This window comes from Lissotriton vulgaris, chromosome 8 (assembly GCF_964263255.1).
Source record: "Lissotriton vulgaris chromosome 8, aLisVul1.2, whole genome shotgun sequence".
NCBI lineage: Eukaryota > Metazoa > Chordata > Amphibia > Caudata > Salamandridae > Lissotriton > Lissotriton vulgaris.
In genome coordinates, this window is record NC_141696.1 from 50,371,367 (window position 1) to 50,398,068 (window position 26,702).

Here is a 26,702-nt window from a genome sequence, read left to right on the forward strand (position 1 = left end):
GTAGAAAACTGTTGGAGGACAGACGCAATTACGAAGTACTGAGGGATGACCCAACTGAAGAGGTCAGAATCAATATCCAGATAATGGTCGAGGAAGCGACAGCTTTTGACTGGATCTCCAGAAAAGAGAGCCAATTTTTGATACAGGACAACCCCATCACACCTAATTTCTATACGATACCAAAAATTCATAAAGTGGCCCCATACCCACCTGGGCGCCCTATAGTGTCTGGTATCAATTCGATCCTGGAACCTCTATCAAAGTTCGCTGACGCATTTCTCAGACCCATTGTACAAGCAACAGATACCTACTTAAAAGACACTAAAGCTGTCTTACAGCTAATGAGGGATATACAGTTTGACCCAGAACAACACCTCTTAGTAGGTTTGGATGTAGAGAGTCTCTACACTTCACACATACAGTTTCCAAAGAGAACCTTGTGTTCCTTGACCTGAACATCTACCCGGTGGAAGGGAAACTACAAACCAGTACACATTGTAAACCTACAGCTAAAAATAGCTTGCTACTTTTTGATAGCTTCCACCCTCGACACCTACGCGAGAACTTACCTTATGGGCAATTCAGACGGTTGCGACGCAATTGCAGCAACATTAGTGATTTTAAGACCCAAGCAGCAGATCTGGAGTGCAAACTACTCAACAGGAACTATCCAAAGGCCATTATCAAGAAAGGCCAAAAGCGAGCCCGCAACAACAACAGAGAGGCTCTGCTAGAAGAAACTGAGACTAAAGAGCCTGACCCGAGACCCATCTGTGTTACAACATATAACACGAACTCCAATCACATCACAAAAATTGTTAACAAGCATTGGAGAATGCTAAATTGCGGTAAATTGGATTTTCCCAAACCAATGTTCTCGCATAGAAGAGGTAAAAATCTGAAAGATATACTGGTCCACACTAGGCCGAGACACACTGAATCCAACGCCCCCACCAGACTTTCTGAAATAGGTGGCCACCACCCCTGTGGTTCGTGCACGTCTTGCCAGTACACTCAAAAAAGCCGCACCATCACTTTCTCCAACCAAACCACATGGGAACAGAGCGCCTTTGCTAATTGTAATAGTCGCAACGTGGTTTATCTAATCACTTGTCTCTGTAATAAAGAATATATAGGGATGACAAGCAGATCCGTGAAAATTCGTATGAATGAACATCGCAGCAATGTGCGCTGCAAAAAAAACACGATAAAGATGGCCACACACTATGTCACCATGGGCCACAGCATTCACGATCTAAAATGGACAGTTATAGAAGTCTTCAAAAATGACAAAAGAACGGGGGCGTGGCTTGGACGCCGAGGGAGATGGCGGCTTAGTGCGTCTCTCCTCCCGTCGCGAGCTTCTACAACCAGCTTTGGAACGCTTTTTCGGCTCTGCAGGGGAGATGTGAGCATATATTCAGGAACCGGAACACTTCCTGAATGTAAGGAGCTGCCCCGCGTGTCCACAGCTGCAGCGGATCGTGAACTGTGCCAAACGGAGCTCCGGACGCACATGGCAGCAGTGCGTGGTGAGGGGACAACGCGGAGCGAGCAGTGAACCCCGGCACAAGCGATGCAGCGAGCCTGACATGGCGAAGGGACCTGGGACAGAAGGAAAAGAGCCCACGAAGGAGCGCTCACCTGAATGGAAGGCAGAATGACCGGCCGCGTGAATACAGTAAGATCAGCCATGCCGGGGGCTTCCTCCGCCTTTACCAAGATGGCGGCCGCCACTCGGTAATGCTCTGGAACCGAGGCAAAGTGACTCTACCCATTAAATCTGCCCAAATTAGCCTGCATAAAACACCAGGGGAGCGATTCTGGCACCCACCCCTACAGTGAGGAAAATATGCGCTCATTTCTATTTTGGCCAGGTGAATCTAATGTAACTAAGATGCATGCCTGCATTATCGGCCATTAGACTGTATGAACTCACCAAACGCTCGATCAGTGCTCTGCTCTGCTCATGCTGGCTGCCAGCTGATGATGGGGGTTTGAAGCTGCTGCGCTGAATGCCTGGATTGCTTGCCACCAAACGACACTCGGCTCCCTACTATACCAGTACTGCCTCGAAGGCTGTCAAGTGCCTACAACTCGGCTCTCTTTTTATTACACAGCAACCCACATGTGGTGTACCCCTCAATGATAGTGTTGTCCTTGCAGTTAGTTTCCAAGGTCATTGTACACACACCGTGCGCCTTTGGAATATATGAATGTGGTGCCCTGTACCTAAAATTCTATCTATGACGTGCTCCCAGTGTACTGAGATCTAGCTGGCTACCCTCTTGTATGGACTTCTGTTGTATACTCTACTCCACGATATTAGCTACTCAGAAGAGGCTCTAGTAATCAGGATGGATACCAAAGACCAGGGTACCCTTAAAAGACTTAAATCAGATCACTCGAACCCGGGATCGCCAAATAAGCCAAAGAAAGTTACCCCGGACGCACTTGACATGATACTGAATAGGCTAGATGAAGTGAAGGACCTAGCCAAAGCCACTAAGGAGGAAGTGGTAGCAATCCGTCAAGACATCAGAGATACTAATGCGCGCCTAACAGAAACCGAATCCCGAATCAGCCGCCTGGAGGACATAGAGGTTGAAACCACCAAGGCTCTGAAGCACCTACACATCTCCTGTGACCAGACAACTAGACGACTGGCCGAGTTGGAAGATAGGAATAGGAGGGGGAACCTACGCATCTTTGGAATTCCGGAAGGGTCCGAGGAGTCGGAAGGTTCATGCATTCAATTTTTGGAATCATGGTTCACTAAAGCCACGAACCTGACTTTCACCAACCCTCTTGAATTCGATAGGGCGCACAGAGTACCAGGGAGAATCACTAAGACACAGAGAGGACCAAGGCCCATCGTATGTAAACCGTTACGCTACCAACATGTTGAGCAAATCCTGGCCTTCGTGAGGAAACACAATCATATTTTGTGGAAGGATACCAAGGTCTACATTTCTCAAGACTACAGTAAGGAAACCGTAGAAATAAGGAAGGCCTTCCTTGCGCTACGCCAACAACTGTCAACGAAGGGATATCAATATGGCTTTGTGGGCCCAGCAAAGTACAGGGTGACAATACGTGGTTCGTCTTCCTACTTCACGGACCCCAGGAAACTCAGACGTATGCTTGAAGACGTGGAAGAACGGGACATGGAACGCGATATGGAAACTAATAACCCAGAAAGTCAAGCAGCCTCGGCCTCGGCGTCAGGTTACAGATGACCACATCTGAGCTTTAGTGCGCTCACTAGGATATCTCTGCTATGTTAATTCCACAAAGCCCAACAAGCTTTTCAAATTGCAAGTCCACCGTTCTGTAAGGTTTCAAGTTGACGGATGCCTCGTTGCACCGAGAACTCTACGCTGCCTGAAAGGTGGCCCGAAGATCTGAACTAAGGTCCTGGAGTCTCCTCACTTTATCTCCCTAGGTTGTACCTGACGTGGCCTGTTGCTAATGATCTAAACTTTTTGATTGTAGCTGGTCTGCCCTGTTTGATTAGAATGAGGAAGATACCGGTGTAAGATGTGTTAAGTCGTGTATGAATGAATCCAAAACCCGGTGCATTGGCAGGATTGATCAGATTAGACTGGTTTCGGACTGCCCGTGCTGGGGCTCTTTGTTTAAGGAACGATTACTGGCAGGTTTTCGTTTTTGACTAGGTTCTTCACCACTGACGCATTAACCTAGATACCAATAACCATTAGGGGCCCTATGCTGAGGGTATGAAGCTATAATACCTTCCAATAGGCTGTGTGGCTATATTGTCAAATTTCTGCTCGACAGCACCACTTTGATAGATATAATGTAGGTATATTGGTTTGTTTATGAATTAACATGTGTGTTAAAATGTGCAGAAGGAGCATGTTACTATACCTAAGTTAGTTCTGCCACATCACTCCAATATTACACTGTTTGCATAATGTTGCATAATGTTTATCGGCACTCTACGTTGTGCATAGCTGTTCCAAATGTTTATACATGACTAGTTCTAGACGGGAGGGTTACTGCGGTTTTCCTCGCGTCGCCATGCTTCTGTATTACAGTTGGGGAGGGTGGGGTGGGGGGATGTGGGGTGTTGGGGGGGGTGGGTGTTATGTTCTATGGTTTACATTTTTTGTACTTTCCTTTCTCTCTCCCTCTTATTCCTTTCCTCTTCTCTTTTCCTTGCTTTTTCTTTCCCCTCTGACCTGTCTCTTTGCTCTTATCTGGACAAGCTGTATCATGCATATGTTGTATTTGTATACCGGTACCCAGACTAGCCATGCCCCATCCCTGGGCGCCCAGATGATGGACCATGGTCTCCGCCTGTTATACTCCATAGGGGGCAAAGCAATGTGTTCCTTCCATTATGCGCTGTGTAACATGTATTTCCAGGGCTCTCGTGGGGCACTCATGATACCTACACTGCTATAAATGTCAGTAACAACACTTTCCACTCCGCTCGGGACAACGTCACTTGATCGATTAAAGATTCTGTCTATGAATGTTAAAGGTTTAAATCAGCCCGTTAAAAAACAAAAGATATTAGACTATGTGCGCAGACAGAAGGGAGACATTGTACTGCTGCAAGAGACCAAACTAGTTGTTAAACAATTTTACACTCTGCGCAATAAGTTTTATTCAGAGGTTGTCGGTTCTGGTGCAGTTGGAAGAAAGAATGGTGTTCTGGTACTATTGTCAAGAAAGTCCAAGGTAGAATTACTGTCTTCCTCATCAGATGAAAAGGGTTGTTGGGTCACAGTGAAACTATCCAAAGATAATACAGAATTCTTTGTCACTAACGTTTATGCACCTAATATTAATGACTTAGAATTTTGGCGAGACTTAGCCAAACAGATTGCAACGATACCTGATACGGCGGTGCATATCCTTGGGGGTGATTTCAATCTTCCATTTGACCCGGCCTTAGACAGGGACTCAAAATGTGTATTCAAACCAAGCAGATCACATAATGCATTTGTCAAATTATGCCAACAATTTCACTTAATTGACACATGGAGAATACAAAACCCTACTGATAGGGACTATACTTTCTACTCTTCCCCTCACGATTCGTTCTCCCGCATTGATTACATATTCATTACACAAAATGGCGTTGCAAGGATAGAGGATACTTCAATTGAACCTAGGGTTCTATCAGACCACTCATGCATATCTCTATCCATCACTAACATTAAACCGTCCCCTAAACAAACGTCCTGGAGACTCAATGAGGAAATCTTGAGTAAAGAACAAAACAGAACTCAAATTCTATCAGCCATTAGGTCTTATTTGGAGATTAATGCGAAAGGGGACACTTCGGACCTAGTACGTTGGGAGGCTTTGAAAAGTACAATTAGGGGTGTGTGTATCAAAATTCGTTCAGCAATGAACAGAGATTGTAATGCAAAGCTAGAAGGGTTAGAGACGGAAATAGCCATCCTAGAGAACAAACACCAAATGACGAGAGACCGGGAGACATTTAATACCATGACCAACAAAAAATACGAATATAACAAACTAGTAAGCGAAAGGGCGGGGGTGTGGCTAGACAGAAAGCGAAGGTTCAAGCTATGTGAATCTAATAAAGCCGGCAAGAGCCTAGCGGCATATTTGAAATTTAAGGTCCAAAGGAATGCTATTAATGTTATCAAGGACTCGGCGGGAGTTACTCACTCTGATCCCCAAAAAATAACCGAAGTCTTTAAAGACTTCTATAAGGACTTATACGCCAAAAACGAATTGGTGGATGAAGACAAAATTCAAGAATATCTTCAGGAGTGTGTATTACCAAAGTTAAAGCCTGAAGAACAACTCAGTCTTAATGAGCCGATCTCGGCTACTGAGGTGGAAAAGGCAATTAGGGGACTGAAATGTGGGAAGGCACCGGGCCCGGATGGCTTTACTGCCAAATTTTACAAAACCTTTCAATCAGACTTGGTTGACCCTCTTCTGAGCCTCTTCCACGAATTTACTGAGTCGGGGGAAGTGAGGGGTACGTTAGCAGAAGCGACTATTGCAGTTCTCCCAAAGGACGGCAAAGACCCGTCGCTACCAAAAAACTATAGACCGATTTCCCTGATTAATTTGGATTGTAAATTGTTGGCCATGGTTCTATCAGCTCGCTTACAAAAGGTCCTCCCCACTCTTGTACACCCATCTCAAGCGGGCTTCCTAAAACATAGACTGTCTAGTGATAACACCAGGGTGTTAGCCCATGCCCTAGAAAAAGCAAAACTTCTGAATACTCCCACGGTAGCTGTCACGCTGGATGCAGAAAAAGCATTCGACAAGGTGGACTGGTCCTTCCTTAAGGCGGTGTTACAACATTTTAACTTAGGAGAAACATTCACTAAACTCGTAATGGCTCTGTACGCCGGCCCCACTGCAAAAGTCAGAGCAGGTGGCTCCTTCTCATCCCCTTTCTGCCTGAAACAAGGGACGAGGCAAGGTTGCCCACTATCACCATCTCTGTTCTTACTGGCAATAGAACCCTTTTTGTGGCATATTAGACATAACAAAGCAATCGCTGGTATCCCATTTGATGACTGCACTGTAAAATTGACGGCCTACGCCGATGATGTGCTGATCTTAACGGAAAAAGCCGACGAGGCTATCCCGGTGAAGTAATTCGGGGTTCCCAAGGCCTACACGCTCCGGAATTAACCCACTTACACTCAAGAACTGTTGGCACGGAAACTGTAAAATTCAAACGACAAGTTTATTAAGACCCCATGGGGTGGTGGTACACTCAAACAGCACCCTTCGGTATTGCCAGAGGTATCACACCGAACAATGGTGTGACCCCCATTTATATACAGTTTTTGGGGTAATAAAAGTTACACGACATACAGTTGAGACACACTTTTCGAGACATATATGGTCATGTTTTGGAATACTGCCAGCTCATTGGAGGGGGCACAACTCACTGGTCAGTTTGGTATACATTCCTGAAGGCTTACGGGTCAGTGGGGACTGCGCATGCGCGGCTTGACCAATACTAAAAATAGCCTGTTGCTGGGCAGACGGGAATGGTCAGTGGAACGGACGAAGGACTAAAGGTTACGTCGGCCACGAGGCCGCTCATGGTTTAAGATGGCCGCTACACCTTTCAAAATGGCGTTATCGTGTATAGCCAATTTAAAGAGAACAACGTGTAGGTTCAGCTAATCGCTAACGCGGCCGGGCCAATTACAACAGACGACCCTTTTAGCGTTTAGCTGAATCTACCTCATAATGAACATAGTCTTGATGTTCGTCCTCAATATCGATCAACATGATTTGTGTCACCTCTTTTTGCAGCATCATTTTGTCATGGGCAAGTGCTCGTCTTGATGGTAAACAGGCTGTCAAACACATGGAACATAAGGCTGGGCCACATTGGATACATAGGCATATAAAAAACATTGCTCCCACAAGTATACAGAGTATAGTCAGTAATTTCCAGCCCCAAATTGCAATCATAGACCAAAGCCATCCTGAAAGTGTCCAAGTCCCATTGTCCGGGTGGATTTCTGCAGCAATTTTGTGCAGCTTAGAAATTGCATCATACACAGATGGTGAATTATCTGGGACGTATACGCAGCAGCTACTTCCGATGATTCTACATGCCCCCCCACGATCAGCCAAAACAACATCAAGCACCATTCTATTTTGGAGGGTCACAATTCTAGAAATCTGCAGCTCTTCCGTTATATTCCCAAGAGCCATGGCGGTATCATTTGCAACGGCCTCGACAACACGTGTCAGCCGCCTGATTTTCCGGCTGTTCAGTGCAGCTCCCACGAAGGAGAATAGTCCCAGATTAAAGTCCACATACTGCTGCAGTGCAGTGTCAGTTTGGTCGATATCCTCCAGAACAACAGTTCGTTTGACTCGATTTAAAACAAAATCGTGGTACAAAGTGTAATCATTGTGGTACATTGGGGGAGCAATGAATACGGGAGGTAACACAAATGAAACATAGCAAGTGCCCAACCATCCCACTGGAAGCTGATGATACCCTTTCGTTCCACAAATGAAGTATGAGTTTCGTGATGCAACAAACGAAATGCCATTCGGGCTATCAAACGTTAGAGTAATGTTACAATCGCTTTTCCCCACCGCAATCGTGCCCTTATTCCTAATGCATAAATCAGCTTTTGTAGCAATTACATTTATCACATGAGCAGCAGATACATTGACGTTCCGTTGGTTGCTATAGACCCGTGGGGCAGAGATATTATCTGGTCTATACTCTTCCCATTCAAAGCGGGTGCCCTCAGCCCGCGGAAACCCATCCTTGTCATGATGACATATTTTATTTAAGCGAAACAGCACTCCCCCTTTTGTTGGCCATCTCAAAGTAAAAAGGAGAGTGTACCAGGCGTTGCACGACCCATTATGTGAGAATGGAAGTGGAATAAGCGGAGTGCCCCCTCTCTTTTGATGTCCAGGCAACATCCCACACACCCAACAATTGGAAGTATTGGTCATATTGTGCGTGTGGTGAAGAATCTGTATAAAACTATTATTCAAATATGTTTGTCGATGGCGCTCTTCATGAAAAGGCAAGGTGAAGTGAAAGTGTTCAGACGGTGCCGGGGTAGTCGGCAGCAAATGTTCACGTACAGGCACCACAAGTTCGACTACCCAGGCTATTACAGCTATTACCACAATTGTCAAAACGAAGAGAAAGGCACCCAATATCTTCTTATCTCGAGATGCCGTTGATGCCATAGTTCTGAAGTGTCTGTGCAAGTTCTCAGATAGCACAAGTTAATCGCAACAAAGTCACAAGTCCCAGATACACACACGTGTATACCTAAAAAAAGAAAAATGCGGTGCTGAACTCCGAGGTAGCCGTTGTTTTTTTCTCCGGGCCAAGACGGGTGTCGCTACTCTGGCAGAACTGATCCCCCCCCCTTGGAATTCCCGGTTTCCGTTTCACAAACCTGGAGCGGTAACCAACCAGTCATAAAAAAAAAACACAATGGAAAAATCTTCTTATCTTGGACGCAGATCGTAACGCTCTCTTCCAGAGACAGATTGGTCCGGGAAGGCTCCCTCTACTTCGGCCGACGTCACAGCTGGGCTCTTTTCTTTCTCCAAGATCTCTTTGTAGTCAGTCAACACAGCAGGAGTCACCAGGTCCGGAGAGACTCGTCGACAGTGCGTTGAATGGACCCACCGCTTTCTGTTGGTCACTCTGACGGCGGTTCGAGTCGCAAGTAGGACCTGCTCGGGGCCCTTCCACCTGGGCTCCAGACTGCTCGTTCTCTCAAACGTACGGACCATCACATGATCCCCAGGACGAAGATCGTGGCCTTCTCCAGTAGAGTTGTCGGGGAGCGCTTCTCGAACCTGTTGATGAATAGAGAGTAAATCATTTGTTAATCGTGCCAAATAGTCATTCATCATAATACAAGGCACATCATGTATTAGTCGCGGCTTGGGCACCCCCCAAATATTCATAGGGCGGCCAAACACCACCTCATATGGCGTAAGGCCAGTTCGTGAATGGGGTACCGATCTTAGAGATAGTAGTGCCAGCGGCAAAGCATCCGGCCACTTCAATGTTGTAGACGCCACAATTTTGGCTAGCTTGAGCTTCAACGTGGCATTATACCGCTCGACCAAACCTGCTGACTGAGGGTGGAATACAGCGTGGAATTTTTGCTGAATCCCCAATCCCTTCAGTACATACTCCACAATCTTTCCAACAAAATGGGGCCCATTATCGCTCCACAGAAATTTACAAACTCCAAAGCGAGGAAAAAACTCCTTAAGCAACACCTTAGCTGTCGTCAAAGCCGTATTGTCTTTCGTGGGGTAGGCCTCAACCCATTTGCTAAAAGCACACACCACCACTAAAACGTACTTCAGGTTGTTGCATCGCTCGAGTTGGATGTAGTCCATTTGAAGCACCTCAAAGGGTGCTGAAGGTGGAACGAACCCTCCTTTCGGAGTATGGGTCCCCTTTCCAGGATTGTGTTGCAAACATACCAGACAGGTCTGCACTACTCTCTTTGCAGTGTTAGCAATCTCAGGGTGTTCCCAAACTCGTGTTAAGAGACGAGTGATTGCAAGATCCCCGACATGGGCCAGTCCATGCATCATCTGGACCATCGCCTGTAAGTAGGCCGCAGGCAACTTCCATTTTTCCATGTCTTTGCTTCTCCAACAACCCTCGTCATCTAGTACCCCATCTACTGCCCAAGCCGCAAGTTCTGCGTCTGTAGCTGATTTTTGAATGTCCTGTATTTCTGTTCTAGCATCACTCCATCGCTCAGCCTGCGATTGTACTACATACATAGGGGAGCTAGTTCGAGACATAGCCGTTTGTCTCGCAATGCTGTCTGCAAAGGCGTTTCCTTGGCCCACTTTGTCTGTAATCTTTTTATGGGCGCTACACTTCACTATCGCTACTTTCTTAGGGCAAAGCAACGCATTCAGGAGATCACGCACTAGCTCTCCGTGCATAATGTGCTCTCCATGTGATGTCAGAAACCCGCGTTCTCTCCAGAGCAGCCCGAAGTCATGGGCCACTCCAAAAGCGTACCGACTGTCTTTGTATATGTTCACACATAATCCGGCACTCAATTCGCAGGCTCTCGTTAAAGCTATCAGCTCTGCTGCCTGAGCCGATTTTTGTGGTATCCTAGCTGTTTCTACCACAGTCTTTAGTGTCGTGATTGCATATGCTGCGGAAGTCGTACCATCTGGCAGCCTCAAACACGATCCATCCACCCACAGTTCCCCATCTACATCTGGAAGTGGCACATCTTGCAGATCGATGCGACCCTTTGTCTGTTCCTCAGTCTGAAAAACACAGTCATGATGTTTTTCTTCCTGGCCCTCCTCGACCGGATAGGGCAATAAAGTAGCAGGGTTCAAAGTGGCACATCTCTTCAGTGTTATGTGCGGCGCTAAGAGCGTTAGTTCGTATCCTGTTAAACGTGCACTCGTGAGGTATTGGGTCTTTGTTTGATTTAACAGAGCATCTACTGCATGGGGAACTAACACCAACAATTTGTGTGATAGCACTATGCTCTCACTCTGGCGTATAGCTATGGCTGTTGCTGCTACCGCTCGAAAACACCCAGGCAACCCTCGTGCTACAGGATCCAAAATGGCAGAGAAGTATGCACATGGTCTCTGTTTGTCCCCGTGTAACTGCACTAACACTGACAACGCGCACCCATCATTCTCATGCACGTACAAGGTGAAAAGTTTCGTGTAATCTGGTGTACCTAACACGGGTGCAGAACAAAGGGCCTGCCTCAATTGTTCAAAGGCTTTCTGACATTCATCTGTCCAATCAAGAGGCATTGGTGTGGTTTTAGACAGTAATGTTAACAAGGGCTTTATGATGTGTGAATAACCCATGATCCATTGTCTACAAAAAGACGTTAATCCTATGAAGGCACGCACATCTCTCTGCGTGCGGGGGACTGGTGTATCTAATATTGCTTGAATTCGATCAGATGTTAATGCACGCCCCTCCTTAGACAACAGATGACCGAGGTAGGTCACCTGGGGTCTGCAATATTGTAACTTTTTCTTAGAAACTTTGTGATTGTGTTGTGCCAAAAAGGAAAGCAACGCAAGTGTACTTTGTTCACAGAGGTCATAGGAGTCAGCGGCAAGCAGAAGGTCATCCACGTACTGGATGAGCGCAACGCCAGACTGCAATTGGAAGGAATCTAGCTGCCTTTTCAAAGCCTGGCTATAAATGCTAGGGCTTTCAGTATATCCCTGGGGAACACGACAGAATCTATACGATTTATTATTGAGCGTGAAACCGAACAGATATCTGCTATCTGGATGAACAGGGATTGAGAAGAACGCATTCTTCAAGTCAATAACGCTAAAGGTGGTGGCTGTCGGTGGAACCATGGTAAGCAAAGTCGTGATATCAGACACCACCGGATACTGGGGAATGACAATTTTATTGATCTCACGCAAATCAATGATAAATCGATAGATTTTGCCGTCGGAGTCTCTCTTAAGAATCGGTAGAATAGGGCTGTTACAAACATTATAAGGAACCTCCTCCACCACCCCTGCAGAAATCAGATCTTGCACAATATGTGTTAGTGCAATTTCACCTTCTTTGGAAATCTTATACTGTGGCACTCGTGGTAGAGGGGCTCCCTCCTGAACAGTAATGTGTATTGGTGGAATACGCATCTCTCCCACATCCGTATCTGAGGTCGCCCACAACGTGTGCGGTAGAGAGGCTAAAGCAGGGATGTCAAGAATAGCATAGAATCTATTGGGGTCAGGGTAATTGTCGTTCAGAATAACCCGCACTCCCTCTGGGGCGCAACGTATGGTGGCTCGAAAATATTTAAGCAAATCAATACCCAAAATGTTGTCAGGAGTATAGGGTGATAACAGGAATTGGCCAAAACTGAAATATTTGTCAATACACAGTGCAAGTGGCTTAGACAATGGGCTGGGGGAGGGTGTGCCATCAAACCCTACACACGTAATCATATCGCCAGACAGGGGAGCCCTTGGAACCAATCTTTTCGACAGAGCACTACGAGTAGCCCCTGTATCAACTAGAAATTGATCAGTAGAACCCAAAATACCCGCTGTTACATACGGTCCTTCCTGATCTACCGGCACTTCAACTGATTCCTTACCCCATCCCACGCAATCCTATGCATGCACATAATCCTGATGCTCCACATTCTCGCCTTCCGAAATCTGATATTGATTCCGTCTATCAAACGTATTTCGTTCATCCTGGCCACGGCCCCTCTCCTCAACATACCTTCGATCACCTCCGCCACCTCTCGCTCCTGTATAACCTCCTCTTGACCTTCCACTACCTCGACCCCGCTGACTACGCTGGTCACGAAGTACCGGACAATCATCGGCCCAATGCCCAAACTCCTTACAATAGGCACACTGATCCTCCGCAATGTCTGTACGACCATATGATGCGTTTCCTCCACCCCGTCTACCTCTATCATTCCCTCTACTCTGTGTTCCCCGAACCTGCGCCAACATCACCTTCGTTTTCAACTCCTTCGCTTTCTTCTCTACACTTTCCTTAGCCTCCACTTCCTGCCGCTCATAATACTGAGCCATAGTTAACAAAGACGCGGGGGTCACCGTGGCCCAGGAACTCTCACTCGACTTCAAACGTTTTGCAATCTCTGGTAGGAGATTGGCTACATACTTATCTACAAACAAATGCCGACCCGTATCATCGGTTAAAGATTGACCACTGTAATCATGAAACGCTTCCTCGAAGCGTGTAAAGAAATCTGAGACCGTTTCATCGGGTTTCTGCTTACACGACGTTAACATGGTCCAATCAATCTTTTTAGATGGAACAAGCGTTTTTAGTTTAACCAAGATAGCCGCCGGAAGGTCCAAAATTAACTGACAAGGTTTGCATGCTGGCTCTCTATCTAAATCTGCAGCATTTATTTCTTTCCATGTCCCCCCCAAAACCGTCTCATCATTATTTTTACGAATCTGCCTCCACATATCAGGTGGTAGAATTAATCCGAAGAACAAATCTATATCTACGAGAGTCATTACACAAGACGAAATCGCTCCTTCCACCCCCTCATAAAATGCCGCTGGATTTTTCCGAAGGTCAGGTAAAGAATTTTTCAGCGCCATAACATCTGCTCTATTCCATGGCGTATACACCCAATTATACACAAAATAACCCTTCGCATCCTTTGACAATTTATCATCATCTGTACCTTGCCCTTTTGGTGGAACATACAAAGGCGCGGCTTCCCGCATATGCATAACATGCAACGCAGAACTCTTATCTGAACCGCGGAGAGGACACTCCTTAGCCAGCTCGTTATTCTCTGATCCAGACTCCTTTTGCCTTCGCCTCCGTTCGTCTTTTAATCGCGTGGTCTCATCCCGCAACTGAATCAATTGCTTGTATAGGTCGTCAACATCTGAAAGATCAAATTCACCTTTAGCCAAATTTTCACGATACACTGACACCGCCTTAGACTCTAAAGTATCAGACAAATTACGATACGCATTTACAACTTCATCGGCCAAGCTAGACATAAAGTACATTAACTCAAGATCCGACCACCCTGACTTTTCCGTTAATAACTGTTCCTTGGTAACACAATTCTTATTAACTTTACGAGCCCAACTACGTAAATGGGCAGACCGGTCCGCTGGGAACCTGAGAGCTGATATCCCCTTCTTAGCCGGCAGATCCTGATCATCGTCCTCGGAATCCTCGAGCGGAGCCGTCGGTGAAACATACGAAGGCGGAGACCGATCTAATAAAGAAAAATCATCTATCTCATTATTAAGGACAGGATAAAGTGGTCGACGAATCGGAAATTGACCAGTCGTTTGCAATTTACGTTCCCGTTCCTCCCTCTCTTTCTTTTCCTGAGCCTCCTTCTCCTCAAGCTGTAAAGCCTTATCCCGAGCAGCCTTGCGCTGCTCTTTGTCCGCCAAGGCAACCTCACGCTTCATTCGTTCACGCGCCGCTTTCTCCCACATTCGCACACAATCAAACATATTTTGTCTAGACCTTCGTTGGAACAAACATTGCTCTACAAATTGTATTTTACTTAAATCGTAGGACCCGTGTAGAGGCCACTGCAATTCAGGATCGGCCTTAGTATATTTATGCCATAATTTACTATACATAATTGGGGGGAGGCCGAATTTGATGTACATATCCCTATTTGGTGTTCCCTCTGGGGGAGCTGGCTGCGATTCTGCTAACCTAATTGAGGTACCATCTCCAAAACAACACATTCCTCGAAGAGTGCTAAAAACAGGCATGTTCAAAAAGTATCACGAAAACGTGATATCAAATAAATTGGCACTTACACTTTTTCACACAATTGTGCCGCTCGAAAGAGAAAAAAACAGAGTTAGAGAAACATCTCTACATGCCTGCCTATGTGAAGTGCACTACACATATAATTCAAAGATCACAAATTCACAAATGTTAGCTAACTCAAATCAAAGCATAGACCCTAGGGTTTCGACAAGCGTTCAAGAACTACCTTGCCGATCACAAAACATAGGACTTCGATAAGCGTCCGAAGACTACCTTACCGAACACAATTCTTAGGACTTCAGTAAGCGTCCGAAGACTACCTTACCGAACACGATTCTTAGAACTTCAGTAAGCGTCCGAAGACTACCTTACCGAACACAATTCTTACCCAACTTCTCAAACGTCCAGGTTCCAACTGCCAAGGTCTTGCAAGCCAAATCAGCCAAACGGCACTCTCTCAGTAGCGTAGACACTTCGAAAACTCAGTCGGGGACCGGCGCCACCTGGAAGGTCAGATCGGAAGGAAAGGAAGAAACACCGTGGCAGCCAAGACTCGGGTCACTCGTGGCAGCGCGCGCCCATGGCGAGTTTCCAAGCCTTCGTCACGACCTCTCCTTCGGGCATCCGAGTCACCGATGAGTCCCTTCGTGGTCACCAATTGAAGTAATTCGGGGTTCCCAAGGCCTACACGCTCCGGAATTAACCCACTTACACTCAAGAACTGTTGGCACGGAAACTGTAAAATTCAAACGACAAGTTTATTAAGACCCCATGGGGTGGTGGTACACTCAAACAGCACCCTTCGGTATTGCCAGAGGTATCACACCGAACAATGGTGTGACCCCCATTTATATACAGTTTTTGGGGTAATAAAAGTTACACGACATACAGTTGAGACACACTTTTCGAGACATATATGGTCATGTTTTGGAATACTGCCAGCTCATTGGAGGGGGCACAACTCACTGGTCAGTTTGGTATACATTCCTGAAGGCTTACGGGTCAGTGGGGACTGCGCATGCGCGGCTTGACCAATACTAAAAATAGCCTGTTGCTGGGCAGACGGGAATGGTCAGTGGAACGGACGAAGGACTAAAGGTTACGTCGGCCACGAGGCCGCTCATGGTTTAAGATGGCCGCTACACCTTTCAAAATGGCGTTATCGTGTATAGCCAATTTAAAGAGAACAACGTGTAGGTTCAGCTAATCGCTAACGCGGCCGGGCCAATTACAACACCGGCCTTGATGGACACAATCGAGGGGTTCTCTAGAGTTTCAGGATATAAACTGAATAAGGACAAAACAGAAGTCAAATTGTTAAACAATATCGGGAGTAAAGACATTCTAGGCTCCTCTGGCCTTACCTGGCAACCGAAAGCTTTTAAATATCTGGGCTTAGACTTTGAAAGGGATCTGATTACGACTCTGAAGCTAAATGAGGACTTAACTTTAAAAAAGATATCCACATTGCTAGATAGCTGGTCACCAAAATATCTATCCTGGTGGGGTAGGGCTGAGACCCTTAAAATGATGTGCACGCCCCTAGTTAACTATCTAGCCTGCATGCTCCCTATGACTTTTTCAGAAGAATTCATCAAGAAGGTGGACAGGTTGTTCGGTGAGTTCCTGTGGCGAGGGAAAAAAGCCAGGATATCACTAAAAAAGCTGCAGTTAGCAAAAGACAAAGGCGGCCTGGGCCTGCCCTCATTCAGGAACTACCAAACAGCCTTCCTCTGTAAACAAGGGGCCCTTTGGCTAGTCGATGATACATCCTACACTCCAGTGTGGCTAAATATCGAAAAGTCGTTAATGGCGCGTGCACCCCTCTCGGCTCTCCTCACCATGGATTTGACCCACATACCTCACTCTAAATACATTCTACTAAATACTAGAAGAGCACTCCTCCGACTTGACCAATCCCATAAGACTGCTTCGGTGATCAAGAGATCTACTCTACTCTCATTATGGCACAACCCTATGCTCAGGATAGAGGGGAAGACCCTTTATTGGGAATTGTGGGCGACTAAGGGTATACATATAGTGAATGACCTCTATGAAAGTGGTAGGCCTCTACCCTTTTCGATATTGCAGGAGAGATTTGAATTGCCTCACATAGAATTTTACCAATTCCTGAAATTGAAAGCTGCTATCTCCAAGCGTCTCCTTTCTACAGAGCCACCTTGGCTGGTGAACCGCCTCCGGTTACTGTACCATGCTGGTCATTTTGTTTCTAGAGTATATAAACTGCTCCTCCCCCTGCCCAAGAAGCCACATAAGTTATCCGAAATCAAGTGGGAATCAGAGCCTAACTCCACAGGAATAGTAATCGATTGGGAGGTCATACATAACACCGCACTAACAAACAAGGTTTCCCCGATCCTATCCCAAACGAAATATATGTTGTTGAACAGAGTGTTCTGGACCCCTCAGAAACTGTTTAGATGTAATCTGAGGGACACGCCTAATTGTTGGAACTGCCAAGAAGCGCCAGGTGACTTGGCACACATGCTTTTTAACTGTACCCTATTGCGTCCATTCTGGGACAAAGTATTTTCATATATCCAACAGATATTTGGAATAACTCCTACTCAAGAATTTATATATGTCATTCTGGGCCCTCTGGAGGAACGATTGCCAGAGAATCATGACAGACAATTGCTTGATATCATGTTAACATTGGCGTGCAAGGTCATACTTTACAAGTGGAAAAATTTTGCTGAAGTCAACTTTAAAATGTGGCTGGAATGGCTTTCCTTTCTAAGAGGGGCAGACAATCCTGCGCTACAGTCAGCCACTTGGAAGCCTTCGAACAACAAACTCTGGTCATCCCTGGATGCGTCATCCTGCCACTTTGAACCCCCATGAGGCACATCTCAATGGTCAACTTGTTCCATAGAATTGTTATTGAATTTTAGTCTGATTCAAACATATATGCTTACTGTATACTTCCTAATACATGCATGCCGAACCAGGTTTGGGTAAACTGGTTATGACCGCTCTGTGGATACACCTGTCCTCTCTCTTCTCTACTCTCTTCTCTCTTTTTCCTCCTCTCCTTTTCTCTCCCATCTTTCTTCTATCTCCTCTTTGACTTGATTTGATTACTGTAAGTGTCTTGGTGCCATCATTCTGCTCATTTGTACCTTGGAAGAGTCATTGTATTGTCTTTATTTTCAGCTTTGTTCTTCAATAAAAAAGATTTGAATTAAAAAAAAAAAAAAAAAAAAAAAAAAAAGAACAACGCTGGGTGCATCGGCTTGGTACACATCATACTGGTCTAAACGATGATATACCTTGGTCCCGTATAAATGTCTGAACATTTTATGAAATAACATTTGCCTAATCAGCTGTCTTTGCCTGGGTATAAATTTGCTGCATCAAACTCTTTTATAAAACTATATGATGAGATCATATGATACATGCCCAATTAGCTGTCACCCTGTGTCTGGATTAGTATTGCAATACTAAATACCTGTATCATCAGCCTATAAGTGCCTATTCAACTGTTTCCCCAAAATAATTTTTTCCAGAAAAACCACATCTATTTCAAACCCCTACCTAGCGTAAAATCAATTTTTTACTTTTACTGGTCCACTTGACATCACATCCAGTGCATGACTTGTAACCAGGATGTGGTGCGTCCCACTTTTAACACCGAGCGCCCCATGTTGTTAACATAACCTTCACCTAGCGCAAAATAACATTTCTTTTTGATTTCACTGGGTCACCTAAAAATACACCCTGTGCATGACTTAAACTAGGATGTGATGCGTCCCACTATCAATACTGAATGTCCCATGTTGTCAACATATTCCACTTGGCACCGCGGCATTTCTGGGCATCTTGCGCATGCGCGGAGTCTCACCCTTTTATCCGCGCATGCGCATACGGACCTGCTGTTAACGCACGCGCGTCCCTGGAACACCTCTCCGCTCCCGTTAGCGGACGCACCCAAATTACTATACTTACCTTCCTAAAATCCTCAGTTTCCGGATAACTATGCCTTATACAGGAACAATATTACGGGGCACCCCCTTCCTTAAAAATCCTCTCCTTTGCTCCACTTCAAAACAACGTCGGTGACCTGTTGATATTGGCCACCGCAGCAGCCAGATCACGGCGCAATTTCTTGAGCACAGGTGCCCATAATTACCGACCCTTCGCCAATCAGACCAACCCCTATTAACCAATTAACACTACTATTTAAACACCCACCCCGGCCTCTATCCTCATTACCACGGAGGCCACGGACGGAGGAGGAAGCACAACGAGGCTGGGGGTTGAGTAAGTACGGCATAGCCGGCAGGGGAGAACCAGTAGACAGTGGCATATGGAATGCTACCTATTTAACTCTAGCATACTTACCATTAGAATACTAAGACAAAATCCTCTACATATGCCTCTCTATATATTTTTTGTTCCACCTGCAGTTGGACCCCTATTATACCCTTCGATCTAGTGCTGGCCCATGAGGCATCATTCCTCACCATAATAAGTATGTATTGAAAATGAGTACAGACTATCCAACCACTGCATCTACATTGTGATTATATATAGTGTGTGAGTTTTGTCTGTATATGTGATTAACAATGCAAAACTATGGATCCTTCTCTGGGTTCCCAAGGCAGGACCACTGCTATATGTATGTTTGTCCCCCCCTTTTTTCTTACAGGTACTTAAGAAATAGCGCCTTGGGATCCGCGCATTAGTAATACCATGCTCTTGTCTTTTCAGGCATACTACATAAGTATCTTACTATATAGCTAGGGAAGTGTGTGACTAATATAAAGTATATTTACATACACATTGATCCCTTTTTTCACCTTTTTGTAAATAGACCCACTGTGGCGACACATTAGTTAGTGACAGGGGGACCTCTTACCCCGGTCCTGACGAAGGGGCATGTCGCCCCGAAACATGTCGACCCACACAGGAAAGTAAGCCCAGTAACCCGCTTACCCTTTCCGACACCACTTTTTTAACAATACCAGCCAGTGTTTATTAACCGCATCGCTGCTGCGGTGATTTTTGCGCTGTGCTGCAAATGATCATTTTGCTGTTTGCATGACGAGCTCAGCTCGTCATCAGCACACGACACCCTTGGGTGATGACGAGCTGAGCTAGTCATCAGCATCGAAAGGGTTAAATAGTTTTTGTTTCACTAGGCCAGGTATTTTTTAACATCACTTGTCTATCACTCCTGACCCTACTGCCACTCACTCCATTCACTCACATAGCACCCACAATTTAAAAAGGTGCTCCAGCGTAGTCGCTTGTCGCAGCACTGCCCCGTCCGGCAGCCGGGCAGGAAGACCCCGATGATGAAGCATGACACCAAGGGCCCTTTTGGTGTGTGAGGGGTATTTTAACCAAATGTGTGTTTTCCAAGGTTAACAGGATACACAATAAACCCCCTTTTTTGAGGTGGACCCTTTCTAACCCATAGATAGCCACATCCCAGGGGTGGGCTACCACGCTCCACAAGCTCCACAAGCCTATAGGGTGGTTCGGCCATCATGAGAGTAGGTAGAAAACTGCATTCCGGGATAGATGGATGCCCCACTTCACAGGATCATGTAGGAGGGATCAAAGTAGCCTGTTGACTTGTCACTGCCACATGGCATGAGGGCACTTTCTGTGCATTAAAGTGGCCCAAGACCTCAGATCACATCTGGACTGCAGAGGAGAACGAAGAAGGACTGCCCTAATAACCCTGGAACTGTCAAAGAGAAGTTGCACCAAAAATTGGGCAGCACCTTCTACTCCTTGGACTAGAGAAGAGACATTGCTGCCTGTAGTGCCTGTTTCGAGGAAAAGCCATCCTTATGCCTCAGCAAAAAGAGATGAACTACAAGAGACAGCTGATTTGGCAGGGCCATAAAACCTGAGGAAGCCTGCCTGGTCGAGTTGGCAGCCCAGGTCACCGGATCAGTGCTGCTCGACAACGCGCAGCCTGGTAGTCAGAGTACAGATGCTCAGAAATAGCACCCAAGTTTGCTAGACCCTGGATAGTCATTGGAGCACAGTTTGGTACCCCAGAGGGCAATCTATCACTAAAAGAAGGTAATTGATTGGACTGTCATAGCTGGAGTCCAGCCAACCAGTAGCAACCAGTTCAGTGCTGGACTCCATCTGGACTTCAAGGGACGTCAACCTCTGTGGCCAGAATTGTCCCACTGTTTTAATGGACTGAGGGGTGACCTCAGGAAGACCCCTGTCAACCATAACGTAGCCTTAACTACAGCATCGTTGAGCATCCTCGTCCTCTTGCATCCCTTGCATCGCGACCACTCCATTGCAGTTCATGGCAAGTTGATATTGACTCTGAAACTGAACTGGAGACGGCACCTTTCTTGAGATAACTCTCCTGTTGGATCTAGTTGGTCCCCCTGGTCTGCTCCCTGCTGGAGTTTGTTGCCCAAAGTAATTCAACATTACTGCATTCAACTTTGATGCCAAGTTACTTGAAAGGTTTCTAAATGGCAAATTTGTGGAATTTACCAGTGCTGGTTTGCAGTTAAGTAAAAATCTTTGATTTATCATTTCTTTATGTAAATATATACTTCCAGACCCCTCTGGTGGATCTTTTTCCTTCAGTATCATGTTGATTTCTCGCTGATTTATTTTGGTGCAGCTAAATGCTTTTTACTTGTTACCGTCTTTAAGCCTGACCGCTCGAAGCCGCAGCTACCCAGGGTTGAGCTACGGTTTGACAAACAAGCCTGACTGAACCCAAGCCTGGACAGGAGTGTATTATGCAGGGAGGTCGCACAGCCACACCATATAACAGACCCCATTTCCTCACAGTCTGTCCAACAATTATAGCTAGCCATTGTCCAGCATATCACAGGAGTGAGGTATTGCTAGACAAATGATTAGGCAGCAAATAAGGGTCAACTGCTTCTCAGATCAGGCAAGTGTCTTTGATATAAGAACGTCTGTCAGTCGTCGTTGAAACACTGGATGGTTGTCGAGGTGCAACCATCTTGGCATCTGGTACCCCTCCTCCAGTACTACTTTACATACTACAAAATGCAGTTTGTGGATAGGCCCCTACGGTTTCGCTGGCCATATTTGGGACCTCCATATTTTGAGATACAACCTCAATGATGAAGAACTCCTTACCTCTGTCCAGAGGATTTCTGCCAACTCGCCTCGGTTCTGAAGGATGGCCCAGATAAGAAGGTCTCGGATGGGATATTCTGGATCTGGTTGGGGTTTCACAGGCGTGTGTTGACGAGTGCTCTATTGTAGATGAAAAAACACAAATGTTTCAGGTTACACCAATGGTCTTTGGGTAGGGATACACAGACTATTAGTTCTTCTCTGTATCAAGAGCCCAATTCATAGGAAGTATGGCCACAATCCAGTGACAAAGTGAGCAAGGGACCCACGTCTGGGCATACCCTGCCAACTTAGGGCGAACAAAGCAAACTGGATTCAAGCGAGCCTGGCTGATGAGGGCTGTTAGCCCGGAACTGCTTGTTTCCGGTCCAGGGAAGACATGACTTGGCAGTTTGGGCTGGACTGTTCCCATGAGGCACAGGGTCAAGACTGATTTGCATATAGCTTTGTCTGAACTGGTGTGGCGAAGTGAGCTGAAGAACGATGATGGCTTCAACCCAGATCTGTAATTGGGGGTGAGTGTCTGAAAAGTTTTAGCACTCCATCTATAATCTGCTTGTGTTTGCTGTAAACAATACATGGCATTTTGCTTTTTCCAAGGCAGCACACATGGAAAAAGCAAAAACGAGGAGAAATTGTTAATTTCTCCTCGTTTCGCCAACTTAAGACCAGGTTTTACTTGGTCTCAATTTTGGCGCTGCCTCCTATGTACGCCACCCTGGTACATAGTGGGCATCATCAAAATGAATGGGTTTAGCGGTAGATCGCCCACTGCTACACCCACTTCCCGCCCCTTTCATCTACCCGTAGCGTGAAAGGGGGCCTTATTTACAAGGCAGAGTTAAGCCACGTTAAGTGGCTTAACGCTCTCTTGTAAATAGGTGTGTTAATAAAGGGGGTTTGCCCTAATACTCCAACCGCATCTTGGCAAGTGAACACTGAAAAAACAACAAAAATGTGTCGGAATGGATAGAAAGAAGAATTAATTTTGCTTTCTATCCATTCCAGCGCATTTTTGTTGTTTGTGATGTTGTGGTGGCAATAGGGGCTTGTACATATGCCTCTATGTGTCACAGCTTAGTTAATTTATAAAATCATCTTTTCTGAAGGCATTATTTCTTTAATAAATACACTACTTACTGCACTGATTTCTAGCATTGTCAGAATGACTGCCTGCTGCCAACTAGTAGAGGTTTTAAGGAAAGAACTGGCCATGACCTGAAAAGAGTAGTTTTCATCAAGAGGATGTGGCCTAATGGCTAGAGCGATTGACCCTTGAAGCTCGGGAACCATGTTCGAGTCTCGGCAACGACGCCTAACATCCTGGGATTCTGGGCAAATCACTTAATCTCCATGTGCCTAACAAAATGAATGTGTCCGTCTGTAAATCAACCGGTGCTCATGTAAAGTGCTCTGATACCTTCCGGTCTAGTTTGCGCTATATAAAACAAAACAAAAAAAGTAACCTGGGGTATTTTTGTTCTAAAATTTATTTGAGCACTGCAAGTGAATCTTGAACATTTCCTAAATGTTCTCATTAAATTCTAATCCTTTTAATTGACATTGACCCACTCAGCTTATTAACCATTTTGTTTGCTGCAGAACATTTACCACATATGCTTTTTCAGAGGAAAGCCTTGGTGCTTGAGCTAGCTGCTAAAGGCAAGCTAAATATTGGTAACTAAATTCAGATTACTTTTTACGAACCATCTGACTTGGTAGGAACTCAGTCGTAGCTCACATTAAGTAAGCTGGGGCATTTCTGCCCCAGCTTACCAAGCTGGTCTCCTACAGCTACAATCCAATTCATCCAAAACAATACTGACAGGATAATAGCTTGATTCATGTGGAAGTCAGTCACAATCTTTAAAAGAAATTGAGGAAACTTTCTGGTTACCCAATTTGAACCCTCATAGCCAGCTGCATTATGACATTTATTGACTTAATATTCATTTAACTCTATAGTAGCTATTAAGGTGCTTGAATAAGTACAATATCCTTATTACCTATCAATTAAAAAATGTAGTATGTGTTTCATTGTTAATAACGTTTCAGCAGAATAGGTGATCTACCTGGAATATGATCTGGACTTCTGACGAGTTCTTCTGTGGTCCTTGCGATATCATTTTGGAGTAGAGGGGTTCTGTGTACCCGCCCAGTAAGCTTTTCAGAGCTCGCGCGACATGGTGGAGTTTGACTCCATCCTGATTATTTTTTTGAAGAGAAAATGCTTTCCCTTCCTCCAGAATTTTCTCCAATTTCTGAAAAAAGGGGGTGGATGACTCCATATTATTATAAAGGAAGGTCAGATTTTCCCATGTCACATAATCCCGCAGGCTGACTCCGTGATCCAGGAAAAGCTGCACGAAGTTTGGCTTATTTTCAATCAGAGCAACAGTAAGTACTGGGTACAAGTCTTCAGGCTGTAAAGATGAAACAGACAGTTGATTAAGTATTGGGCTGCCACTGGTGTTTGCATTTAGTTATATATTTATTGATTTAGAAAATTATCAGTTATGTTACACTCAGAACACTGTGTAGGTATGAATAGCATCACATGAGAGCTAAGATTATCTGGTCTTTATCGTAGGACAGCCCATGTGTATATTTATTATCTGCAGATTGAAGGGAACACAATTCACTGTGAAAGCCTGTTCTCCTATATGAAAATATGGCCAAGCGCAGCAACTGTAATGTGGAGAGCGGTAATACAGGTGGTTACAAATCAAAGCTTACAAAGTTTGGAGAAGCTATTAGTAAAATGCAAAAGTTATACAAAATAGGCAGAAACTAGCCTACCTAAAGAGGTATGGTCTATCCAGAAAGGAAACAGGAGGTAGGATAGGCATTGCAAAATCAGATGCACTGTAATGTCTCCTGTACCAGGCCTTCTTCCAGGACCATAACAGAGGTCTCCTACCTGACCAGGAGACATGCAAAGCCACCCATCACACAGCACTTGCAGGTACAGGTGAAAACTAGAAGCAGTCCCACACATGAAGATAAAGCCCCAATCTTACAAGTACAATAGCAAATTATTTCAGAGACAAATCCTCTGTCTTGAGTAGAGAGTGCACGCTTCACTATAAAATATCAGAAGGGTTGCAAGCACAAGAAGCTTTCTGTAACTCCACACCACTACATGCACTCTTCAAACAGAGACAGCAAGGTTGTTCTATCAAACCTGCAGTTCTCAAGCTTTAAAGAGTGACTTTGATCATCAGAGGCTTGTGGAAAGATAGTTAACCCAGAGCGGCTATGAATACAGTAGTAGAGGACCAACTCCACCAAAGTCAATATGAGACACTTGCGATCAGTGAGCCCAATGGTCTGATCCTGTCTACTCAACAGGAGGCACTCGAACGGAGGACTTCCCGTGGCGTGACAGGACCATGAGCCACCTGTAGTATTCCATCTACTTGGGGTAGGGTGTTAAAATATCGATAACAAAAATATAGCTGACATAAATATCGTTGCAAAAATATCGTTTACAAAAATATCGACACCCTATACTTAAACAGGTAAGTACATAAATATCGACTCCAAAATATCGTTGTAATTAATATAGATGTAAAAAATATCGACTTTTTAAAATAATTAAAATTACATTAAATAATAAATAAATATAAGTACTATTAACAAAATACATTACATTACTTTTATTTTTTAACTATTTCAAACAAATTTACTACACTTTTTAATTATAAACTTAATAAATGTGGACATATAAATTAATTTTACACATTACTTTATATAACAACAATAATACATATATATAATTAAAATACCCCTTTACCCAAAAACCCAAAACTGACCCTGAACCCTAAAAATACCCCTTTACCCAAAAACATTTTCACTAAAAAAATCCTGTACACACACCTAAAATTAATTAAAAAATTAACATAATTAATGACATAATTATTATTCAATTAACTAATTAAAATTAATTAACTATTATTTATTACACTATTTATATTTATTTAAAACATTAATTAATCTATTATTTCATTATATTTAAAAACCCCTTTACCCAAAAACTGAAAACTGACCCTGAACCCAAAAAATACCCCTTTACCCAAAAACTAAAAACTGACCCTGAACCCTAAAAATACCCCTTTACCCAAAAACTAAAAACTGACCCTGAACCCTAAAAATACCCCTTTACCCAAAAACTGAAAACTGACCCTGAACCCAAAAAATACCCCTTTACCCAAAAACTAAAAACTGACCCTGAACCCTAAAAATACCCCTTTACCCAAAAACTGAAAACTGACCCTGAACCCTAAAAATACCCCTTTACCCAAAAACTGAAAACTGACCCTGAACCCTAAAAATACCCCTTTACCCAAAAACTGAAAACTGACCCTGAACCCTAAAAATACCCCTTTACCCAAAAACTGAAAACTGACCCTGAACCCTAAAAATACCCCTTTACCCAAAAACTGAAAACTGACCCTGAACCCTAAAAATACCCCTTTACCCAAAAACTGAAAACTGACCCTGAACCCTAAAAATACCCCTTTACCCAAAAACATTTTCACTAAAAAAATCCTGTACACACACCTAAAAATAATTAAAAAATTAACACTATTAATTACATAATTATTATTCAATTAACTAATTGAAATTAATTAACTATTATTTATTACACTATTTATATTCATTTAAAACATTAATTAATGTATTATTTAATTATATTTATATTACTTCCCACCCTACTCCCCTATAAACCCACAACCCGCTACGGAACTATTAATACTAAATTCAACTGAAAATACATTATTAAATAATAATATAC

The 26,702-nt window shown here is 44.5% G+C and overlaps 1 protein-coding gene across 2 annotated transcripts in view; it reads right to left on the reverse strand.

The window, feature by feature from the left end:
• The window catches only part of LOC147693358 (transient receptor potential cation channel subfamily M member 2-like), a 624,327-nt gene that overhangs the window by 359,413 nt on the left and 238,212 nt on the right, over positions 1-26,702 (reverse strand). For both annotated transcript variants that reach the window (XM_086933682.1, XM_086933681.1), the window contains 2 exons: positions 23,977-24,327; positions 21,905-22,024 (listed from right to left, as the gene is read on the reverse strand). In XM_086933682.1, coding sequence (XP_086789808.1) covers positions 21,905-22,024; positions 23,977-24,327 — 471 coding nt within the window. The remainder of the gene's footprint in view (positions 1-21,904; positions 22,025-23,976; positions 24,328-26,702) is intronic.